Below are 10,843 nucleotides of genomic sequence, written 5' to 3'. Positions count from 1 at the left end.
AAGGAGCCCGTGTCCCTGTGGGAGAAATAAAACTGTACGGGAAATGAACCTGTGCGAAACTGACTGAGACGTGAGTGCAGTCGCTGAGCACAGAGTGCTGTGCCCAAGTCTGGAGCCCCCCAACACAAGAAGGACAGGGAGCTGTTGGAGTGAGTCCAGAGGAGGGTCATGAAGATGAGCCGAGGGCTGGAGCAGCTCTCCTGTGAGGACAGGCTGAGAGAGTTGGGGCTGTTCAGCCTGGAGAAGAGAAGGTTCCTGGGAGACCTCATAGTGGCCTTCCAGTGCCTGAAGGGGCTACAGGAAAGCTGGGGAGGGACTTTTTGCAAGGGCATGTAGTGATAGGATGAAGAGAAATGGCTTTAAACTGAAAGAGGGTACATTTAGGTTAGACATCAGGAAGAAATTCTTAAGTATGAGGGTGGTGAGACCCTGGCCCAGGCTGCCCAGGGCAGCTGTGGATGCCCCCTCCCTGGAAGTGTTCAAGGCCAGGTTGGATGGGGCTCTGAGCAGCCTGGGCTGGTGGGAGGTGTCCCTGCCCATGCAGGGGGTTTTGGAGCTAGATGGTCTTTAAGGTCCCTTCCAACCCAAACCGTTCTATGATTCTACGATTTTTCACGCCTGGTGTGGAGGGCAGTTGAAATGGGCAGCAGGTTGAAATACAGGGCTGCACATACCCACAAGTTCCCTGTCAGTGGAGGAACAAATGGTTCACTGGTGTTTGTGGGTAGAGGAAGGGAGTTCAGAATTGCTTAAAGAGCAATTATGCAGAGCTCACGTAGGTCTGTGGCTGTGGTAGCCACGGAAGTTGCCCACCTCTTAGCAAGCAGAGATTATCCTGCAACTGGGAGCCATTTCCCCAGGTGCTTGGGGGGAATCCTTGCCCGTAGCAGGTGGTCCCTGAGAGAGATCCTTGCCCACACCAGGTGGTCCCTGGTGGAGGCAGGCATATGACTGAGGGCTGGCAAGAGTCTGTCTGCTGAAAACAGGCATTTCAGTCGACTGGGTGCTTGAAATGGTTTGTTTAATGTCCCAGGAACAAAAGTCTCTGGCTTCATACTCAAAGATGATTAAGTAGGCAGAGACAATGCCTTGTCTAAAGGATGTTTCTTTTTGAGTTGATCTGAACTGGAGAAGCTCTGACCGTCCACTGAATATTCAAGGTGACCTCCTCATTAAGTCTTAGTTTTTGGATATTCCCTCTGATATCTGAAGGTGCTCAGTGGTTCCTCTGAATCAAGCAGCTTACAAGTGCCAAAGTAAGCCTTGAAAACATTGAGGAAAGAATAATGTTAACTCTCCTTCTCTTATTTCTTCAGAAAGGGTGAGGTTCCTCTGCTTTCATTGTTCAGGTTTAAGATCTTTCACATTACTCTTGTTCTGTTCAAATTACATGCCATTACAGTCAACTATTTAGAAAACTGGGAGTAAGTGTTACTGGATACCTGACCTCTTGAGTAATTTGAGAGCGTGATTAAAATTGCTTTCTTGAGAAAATATGGTAAGGGCAGCTGATTTTTACATCCAGAACTTGAGGTTTGTGCTTGAAGAACCTGAAGGCGCTAGATATATAGTGATTATGTAGGACTGGTGTTTTTTTAATGTTTTCCATCAGCATTCATGACAAATGACTGGTCTGAACAGCACTGCTTTTACATCATCAGTGGGAAGACCACTAACAACGACAGAGTGTGAAAATGGCTAAGTGAAAAGCAGGCAATGTGACTTCTTAGTTGCATTGGAGGACAGGTAGGGGGAGATGGGCATTACCTGCAGCATTTATCTGAGGGTGTTCAATACTGATGCCTTGAAAAGTAGTGCAGCACATATGCCTTCCAAGAGATGCCTTTGAGGACATGTATATTGTTGGCCAGATAGGACAGCATGGAAAGCCTAGCACATAAGCCAGCTATGGAAGTCTTTTCCAAAACAGATCTGCATTAAAAAATAGTAATTTTTCCAATAGACAACTTTGCAGATGTTGGGCCCTGCTTGTAGAATCATAGAATCATCAAGGTTGGAAAAGACCTTCAAGATCGAGTCCAATTGTAATCCAGCTACTCCAGCCACTAAACTATATCCTGAAGTGCCACATCTAAACACTTCTTGAACACCTCCAGGGATAGCGACTCCACCACCACCCTGGACAGGCTGCCCATTCCTGTTATGACATACTCCAGACACCAGATGACAACAAACAGCCTCTAAACTGTTAAAAATTCTGTTTACCTGAAGAGAATCCATTATTACTTTACTTTTGGCCTTACACACATCCTGTTGATACTGGTGCAAGATGCCCATGCAGATGTAAGAAATGGAAAAAGTTCAGATTTTGTGTGCATAACAGATAAGAAGGGAAGGGCAGGTGGCAGGTCATTTCATGGTCAGGAGAGGAGGGGAAAGAGATTCAGTCTGAAAAATGCTAAGTGGAATTCAACTGAATGCTACAATGGGCAAAGAGTAGTAAGAGATACTGTTTGTAAGCATAAGACATTGACCTTATGGTGTCAACTGTGCAAGTACCGGAGCAGGGTTTAATATGTTTATGTAGCTGATAAGATTTTCATTAGGGATCACTGTCAAGCAAGGAAAGTGGACAAGGATTTGGGGTGGAATGTGCTGTGCTTTCCTAACAGACCTCTAGGAAAGAAGTTCTACTGTTTCAGGTTGTACAGTCTCCAGAACTATTGGTGTAGGAGCAAAACAGGCACAAAATAGTACATTTCAAAATTTGCAGAAATATAACTTGTGCAGTTTCACACTTATAGAATTATATGCTGAACCAGAAGAAAAAGAGCTCTTATACATTTTGAGTATTTATCTCTTGGGATATCTGCACAAATAATATTTCAGCTAGCTCCCTTCCCCCTTCAGCTCTATCCCAATACGAGCCCTGGAATCAGAGTAACTAGAACCAAATTCTTTGAGTGCATGAGAAAGCAAATACAATGAGGACAAAAGTTTAAAATGTATTGATTGAGCTGTTCTGAAGATATTAATATACTGTGTATATACCCTTTGGGGGAAAACTGGTGCTACCTTTTCTGTCAAGACACTGGCAGAACAAATTAAATGTTGTGGTTTTTCCCCTTTCACCTTTCATTGCATTACTGTGCTGGATTCTTGTGTGATTTAAAGAATAATTCTTCTAATGCAGGAGGTTTTGAAACGTGTTCCTAAAAAAAAGTGTGTGAACTTTGTCCATTCTTCAACTTTCTCCCTCTAGAATGGCAGCAATCCTGCTTGTACCATGGCTGAGCCAAAGTCAGTGTGCGTTTCGGTGGATGAAGTGGTCTCAAATGGCACAGATAACCAAGATATTCGACTGATGAATGGACATTTAAAAAAGATGGACAATACTCTGACAGAAGCTCATCGTTTCTCCTACCTGCCCCGCAGACCAGCTGTTAATATTGAGTTTAAAGAACTGTCATACTCTATCCAAGAAGGGCCATGGTGGAGGAAGAAAGGTGAGTAAAAAGTAGTGTTTTGGCTAACACACAAGTGTTACTGCTCATGTGGGAGGTCATAATAGATGGAATTAGTCTGTTGTGAATGATGAAGCAAAGCAAGTACAGGGAACACGTTTTAACTGTTGCTTTTTGCTTGGCTTCTTGATATACACACTGTTCCCAAGCTGGCACTGAGAAACTTCTCCAAAGCCTGATGCAGTGGGGTGTACAGCCCTGTGAACTGAAAGAAACTGGAGATGGTTTTTTTTGCCTCCAAATTTTAAAGTATCTGAAGTAAATCTAGTTTTGCTGTGCTGCCAAATATCTATCCTGTGATCTTGCACATCTCCAATTTATTGTTGAGGGTGGGTAGAGCATGCAGCAGTTTAAAGATGGGGTGGCACGAAAGAGGATGCTTTGGTTTCCTTTTGTGATTGACTGTTTTGTGAAATGGTTATTTTGTCAGTACTTTTTAAGGCCATCAAGCATCTCCGAGTTTCAGAAGGAATTTGAAACCAGGATAAACATTATTCTCTTTAAACACTGTGTTTGGAAAGAAATACTGTGAGCTACAGGCATGTCAGCCCATCCATGTCTCTTGGTGTTCTATGATGAGTCTTTCTAAGCTCACCATTTGTTTTAACTGATGAAATCACTGGCTGTTGCTTGGACTGAATCCTGTGATTTGGTTAAGGATGCTCTTGCTAGCTACTTTGCTAATGATATACAGCAAATAGTTCACAGCATACAACACAGTGCACACAAAAATGATACAAATAGTGGATGCATTTCAAGAAGTGAAGTGTTACCACTTTACTTTCACAATCCAGTTTTGCTGTAGCTGGCTCTGAGACAATTCCTCTGGTGCTTATTTACAGAGGGAGTAGGGGGAGCATATTCAGCTCTTTTCCTCATATTCTCTTCGTCTGTTCCAGTTCTGAAAGATGGGTATAAGGTGTCTCTGTCCTTTTTCATCTGCTTTGCCTTCATTCTTTGTATACCTTCATCTGCTTTGTGTAGCCATGTGTTTCCTTTAGAGTTTTCGTGTGTGTGCAGCTAGTCACCTCTGAAAGAAAAACAAGGTTGTGCAGTAAATTTCTGCTAGCAAAAATAAGTAAGCCTAAGAGAAAATATTGAAATATTCAGGAGAATTTTGTGTACTAAATTACATAATTGCTTTTCCTAAAGGAATTCTCTCTTCGTAATGTAAATTGGTTGCATGCTTTAGTTCTTTTTAAGAGATAAGCTCCTGCCAATGCTCTGCTCACCTGAAATTGTTTCACAAAGTACATTGCTACTGTCTGGAAATTGTGTCATTATCACAAACACCAAGGCTTTAATAGTCTAAAAACGTGTGGTATGAAAAACGCTGGATCTGTGCCCATGGAAGTGATACTGTATGTGGACAGCCTATGCATACAGTTACTCATTTGTTGAAGGATGTGCAAAGTTGAGGCTTTTCAACATCAAAACTGTATGTGCACACACCTGCCTTCATTTAATTATTTATTAAAATCTCATGTTACTGTCCATAGGAGAGAGCAAGTTGGTTTGGCTGCAACTTTTGTACATTCAAAATTATTGTTTATCTTATCACAACACTCAAACATTGAAGGGGGTTTTTCCCCCCAAGAAATGCAACTATGCCAAAGTGTCATGTGTAAGATTTAAAAATGTGAGGTTATTAGTGAGATCTCTTTCTTACTGTCCAAAAGTGATTGAGGGATTCTAGACCAAAATCCTCTGTCCACATTTGCTGACATGTCTGAGTGACTTGGCTTGAACAAAATGGCACATCCTGACAAAACGTCCTGCTGCTGAAAAGGACCGGTTGTGGTATTTAGCTTTAGGGCATGACTGGCTATAACTGTCTCACTACACTTAGATTTGAAAGAGGTGATGAAACTTTTCTAGCTATCTGTGAGCAGGAGTTCATAGTCCCTCCTCCACACCTGGCCTTGCACCGTATGTCTTTCCTTCGACCACTAGAGACAGCCTCTGAGTGGCTGTGAGGCATGTTGTCTGCCAGCAGGCCCTGGCACTCTTCTGCTAGCCAAGGATCTAAAAAGGACTTGAAGGGTTTATAGTCAATGCCAAGCTGAAAATGAGCCAGAGTGTACTCTTCCTGCAAGGAAGGTAAGCCACATAATGAGCTACATTTGGAGGACACAGCCAGACGGAGGCAAGTTATTATCCTTCTCATTATTGCTAAGAGCAGAGCTGAAATTCTGCATCAAACTTTGCGCCTTCCAGATCAACAGAGATATTGGGAAGCTGGAAAGGGTCAAAAAATTGGTCAGGGGATCTATGAAGTGAGGCTGAGGAAGCAAGGTTTGTTTGGTCTAGTGAAGGGGAAGCTAGTGGAAGGTCTCATCGTGGTGTACAGCTACCTGGAGAGCAGTAACAGAGACAGTGGAGCCAAATTCCTGTCCTAGTGCCAGGTCATGGCCACATACTGCAGTTTTGGGTGGCTTACTGTGGACATGAGGAAACATCTATTCACTAGGAAGTCAGTGCAGCACCAAGACAAGTCACCCAGGGACAGTCTGCTTTCTCCATACCAGGAGGTGTAGAAGTTTTGGCCAGGCAGAGCCACAGCTGACCTGATCTTGTGTTAGTGATCATCTTGCTTTGAGCAGAAGGTTGGATCAGTCAGCCTCCAGCAACACTTCTATGATTCAGTGAACTGCTAGCCAGGTTATAGAAATCTTCTATAAACATACTTTTCTCCCAGACGTGTTTTCTACTCCAGGGACTAACCCAAGTATTTGTTTTAATAGAAAAGGTTTTCCATTAGAGAAATAGAAAACTGGATTATCAGATTCCTGGAATTGTTTTATTGGTTCTGCAATGGAATTGTTTGTGTGCAATTTGGTATATCTCTGATTAAAAGCAGGGGGCTTGTAGATGAATACACTACACGTAAAACTACTCTGAATGCCTCTTACTGGATTCTCCACCAGTCGGAAATTGGGACGTTGCAGTGTTTTAATCTGTCTCTGCTTAACAAAAGGGTAATATTGTGACTTGAAGCACTGGTGGATGTTTAGCTTTACACTCTTTTCTGAGTTCCTTGTGCTAAAAGGGTCTGTCATTGCCATGATTTGAAATTTTTAAATTCACCTTTTTTATGAGAAGAGTAGCAGAAAACATTCCTGACAGTAAGGAGCCCAGTGTAGGAAATACAACTGATTTTTAAAAAACATTAAACTCACGTGTACAAGCTGGGGAAAAAAAAATAAAATAAAAAATAAAATCGGAGATGAGTCTTCAAATTAATGGTGTTTCTGTTCTGAAACAGAGCTTGGAAAGAAATTCAGTTGATTCTACATCTTTCTCCATTCTCCATGACTGTAATGAATTAGTTAAAACCTTTCATAAGTGTTGGCTCATTAAGGGATAACTGATTTCCTTTCAAAGACAGTTTGTGAGAATGTTGGAGAGAAACTCAGCTAAAGAGCAACAACAAAAACATGTACACCCTTCAGTAAAAATGGTTTTGTGAAGTAATGTTAAGGTTAGTCCCTAAGTTAACAAAAGGGAGAACAGTTAGTAATGTTGCCATTGTGTTCTGTACTTAGCTGCGCTGTTCAGACAATAAAACTCACAGCATATAATATCACTTAATTTTTATTAAAAGCAAAAGGAAATGTGAACCTGCATTGCTTTCAACAACAAAGAAGCTAAATAAGCCATTGTAGATTTCAAATAAGAATTTTTTTATTTACTTGTGTCTCTGCCTTAATACGCCTCATTTATCTATTGTCTTTCATTTTCTCTTTAAAAATAAGGAGGGACATTTTCATTCACAGATTTATATGATAGATGCTGTTCTACTAATTTTAATGAGGTTTTATCAAATTCATAGCGAAGATTGGTAGGATTCATTCTGATTCATCTGATTGATTCATGATGTAATTCCTCTGAAGTCAGTGGTATTAACAGGGACGGAATCTTGATGAAAGCAGCTGTATCTGTCAAATTCCTTTTCTTGGGAGTATTTACCAATATGGGAATTTGGCAAAGGTTAGAGAGGTAAAAGTTTCAGAAGATCTAAGATGGTTTTGACATTTTTCCCATCAAATTTTATGGGAATTAGTCAACTGATAGAATGAAACATTCCTTCAGTTTTGAAGGAAAGGGATAGATAAGTGGCTGAATCTGGATCTTTTGTGAGCAGGGATCTTCCAGAACAAAAAAATGTGTCTTGATCTTTGTATCAGGCTGTTGCTCAAGCACGTGCCAAGGGTCTCCTGTGTTCAGCAAGGTTCATGTGAGAGAGCTGCAGGACTGCTGGGGCAGGGGGAGTGTATTGTAAGATGAAGACGAAATGTCAAAGCCAGAAAAAGGAAACTTAAGCACACAAATTAAAAATAGGACTGCTTAGTCTGAGAATGTCTTCTTTCTTTTAGAAAGAAGAAGCAATCTGGCTTGGAGGAGAAGAAAAAAAAAAAAAGAGGGGAGACCTCAGTTAGATCCAGTATGGGCTTCTTATTTAAGAAGTAAAGAGTAAGATTCACAGAACTTCAGAACAAAGCGGGGCCAAAATTGCTGTGTCTTGTCACAGAGCTATTTATGTAAGGGTTGAAAAGGAGATCTGAAAGCAGCTCTTATCGTGGCTTCTGAGCTGTTTAAATGGCAGTTTGAAATGCAAACCACAGAACATAGTATTACCAGTTTATAAAAAAATCACAGATTTCTAGGTCTTAATTCTAGGACTCCCTGGAAACTGCAAGACAATTTTGGAGAAAAGTCAGTGCCTTAGGTTTCTGCCATTTTTGTTAGAAGTACCATAAAGTAATCTGCATAGAATGAGTGGTTTGGGGATAAAATTATGGATAGTCCCAAATATGAAGACGGCACAAAAAAGTACCTTCTGTCTTGGTCAAATTAATTCAGCTTTACTTTGTACCCACCAGGGGACAATTGTCCTAATGTGTCTAGGTGGTTTTGTTATAATGTAGGATGGAAATGTGACTGCTACGTAAGTTGAGTGCACCCAAGGAGAAAGCAGTAGTAATAAATGGGTTTTCAAAACTCCACAGCAACTCAGGGATTAGTTTTGTTGGTTTTTTTTCTCATACTTGTCAGTATTCATGGTTAATTAGGCAACATTTTAGTTGGAAATTTCTCCGTTGTTATTTTTAGGACTGTAATGACTCATTTGTGCGCTGCGTTTGAGTGCAAGTTGTGGTAGGATTTGGTCTTTAGTAACCTCTGAGGGAATGGTCTCCAGCCGGTCCAGATGTGGCTGTGTATTTTTATGGAGCAGTGTAGTAGCAACACAGAAATTCGTGCTCAGCAGAAAGTGTAATATTTCTGTTATTTTCGGTCGGTTCTAAAGGCTCCGACCCTGAGGAGACAGTCAGCCAGAGAGGTGCTGTGTTTTATCACGAGATTGTTGCTTCGTAGCTTTGAGATCCAGCTCATCACACGGCAGGAGTTGGCAGGAGGGGATGAAGGACTGTGCTTATTCTGGGTGGCTCCGTCGTGTCCGGTGGGGAAATACAGAGTCTTCAGCACGTTGTTTGATATTCATGAAGCACAGAAAAGTGCCTGTCACCGTCAGAGATGGTGCATTCAGAACAGCTAGATACCTCCAGCTTCAGCCAGGAGGTCTGTATGGTGTGTTAACGCTGATCCCTGCATAAGATGGAAACTTAACCTGCTGTCAAATCGTCAGCAGAGATTTAAACAGGCTGGGTTTTCTTTTCTGATTTGCTTTGGTGCTCTGTTAGGAATTAGCTCTAGTGCGTGCTCTTGGACAGACCTCCTTCTTTCTATTTAGAGAGCCTTTTTTCTTTTTTTTTTTTCTTTTTTTTCCTTTTTCCCCTTTCTGCCTCCTTTCTGTGACTTCATTTAAAAAGATTTCACACAAACCTGCCTCCCTCCCTCCCCCCCCCCGAGATATCCGAAGACCCAAATGAAAAAAAAGAGGAGGAGGGAAGGGGGGATGGGGGATTTGCCCTAAATTATTTGCTAATCCTTGCTGGAGGAGTCGGAAAAAGCCTGTCCTCATCCCCAGCAGGTGCAGTGCGGTAGAGGTGCCGCATGCACAGTCTGGGTCTGGGTCCGGCCGGCGCGGTTACTGGCGGGCGTTGCACGGAAATAACCCCGCGCTGGTGCCGCTCCGGGCGCTGTTGCTAAGGCGGGAGGAAAAGATGCTGAACGGGAGAGAGAAGGAAAGCCTTTTCTCTTTTTTTTTTTTTTTTTTTTTCCTTTTTCCCCTTTCTGCCTCCTTTCTGTGACTTCATTTAAAAAGATTTCACACAAACCTGCCTCCCTGCCCCCCCCCGAGATATCCGAAGACCCAAATGAAAAAAAAGAGGAGGAGGGAAGGGGGGATGGGGGATTTGCCCTAAATTATTTGCTAATCCTTGCTGGAGGAGTCGGAAAAAGCCTGTCCTCATCCCCAGCAGGTGCAGTGCGGTAGAGGTGCCGCATGCACAGTCTGGGTCTGGGTCCGGCCGGCGCGGTTACTGGCGGGCGTTGCACGGAAATAACCCCGCGCTGGTGCCGCTCCGGGCGCTGTTGCTAAGGCGGGAGGAAAAGATGCTGAACGGGAGAGAGAAGGAAAGAGAAGGAAAGAGAAGGAAAGAGAAGGAAAGGAAAGAGAAGGAAAGGAAAGGAAAGGAAAGGAAAGGAAAGGAAAGGAAAGGAAAGGAAAGGAAAGGAAAGGAAAGGAAAGGAAAGGAAAGGAAAGGAAAGGAACGGAAAGGAAGGAAAAGGAAGGAAGGGAAAGAAAGAAAGAAAGAAAGAAAGAAAGAAAGAAAGAAAGAAAGAAAGAAAGAAAGAAAGAAAGAAAGAAAGAAAGAAAGAAAGAAAGAAAGAAAGAAAGAGAAGGAAGGAAGGTATGGAATGAAGGAAGGAAGGAAGGAAGGAAGGAAGGGAAAGAAAGAAAGAAAAAGAAAACCCACAACAACACTTTCCGAGAGAGTTTGGGTTTGTGGTTGAGTTAATTTTTTTTTTTCCCCCTGCCTTTTTCTGACAGATGGGTTGTATTGTTTTCGTGCATTTTTGTCCCAGAGTGTGATTGCATCCCCCAATGTATGCAAATGAAGATCCATATGTTGGATAGAATAAACAAGTTAAGCTCTGGTTGAAACGAACTGCAATGCTGGTGAAAAGCTCTTTAAGCAAATATTATTTTGTGGGTTCTTTTTCAGCGACTTAGGAAAGCTAGCAAAATGAGTGAAAACATGGTTTTTAGCAGAGGGTTCCTGAACTCATGCTTCAGCCTTGATAAAATCCATGCAGTTTTTCTGTTAACACTTAAAATGTCTCAAGGTGGTAAAAATGTACTGAGTAGTCACTGTTACTGGAGTAGTTTACGTTGTTTTATTAAGTGATACAGCATCTTTTTGCATGGGTTGTATAAATTAGAGGTTATTGGG

General features: G+C 42.1%; 1 protein-coding gene across 4 annotated transcripts in view; it reads left to right on the top strand.

Annotated features, from left to right (window-relative positions):
• Positions 1-3,223: 3,223 nt before the first annotated feature.
• ABCG1 (ATP-binding cassette, sub-family G (WHITE), member 1) overlaps positions 3,224-10,843 on the top strand; it is a 50,813-nt gene continuing 43,193 nt past the window's right edge. For all 4 annotated transcript variants that reach the window (XM_009998030.1, XM_009998038.1, XM_009998022.1 and 1 more), the window contains exon 1: positions 3,224-3,467. In XM_009998030.1, the coding sequence (XP_009996332.1) occupies positions 3,248-3,467 (220 nt within the window). In that variant the 5' untranslated portion in view covers positions 3,224-3,247. The remainder of the gene's footprint in view (positions 3,468-10,843) is intronic.

The sequence above is a fragment of the Chaetura pelagica genome, unplaced genomic scaffold (assembly GCF_000747805.2).
Source record: "Chaetura pelagica isolate M959 unplaced genomic scaffold, ChaPel_1.0 scaffold360, whole genome shotgun sequence".
NCBI classification, from domain to species: Eukaryota; Metazoa; Chordata; class Aves; order Apodiformes; family Apodidae; genus Chaetura; species Chaetura pelagica.
This window is presented reverse-complemented; position numbering and strand designations above follow the sequence as displayed.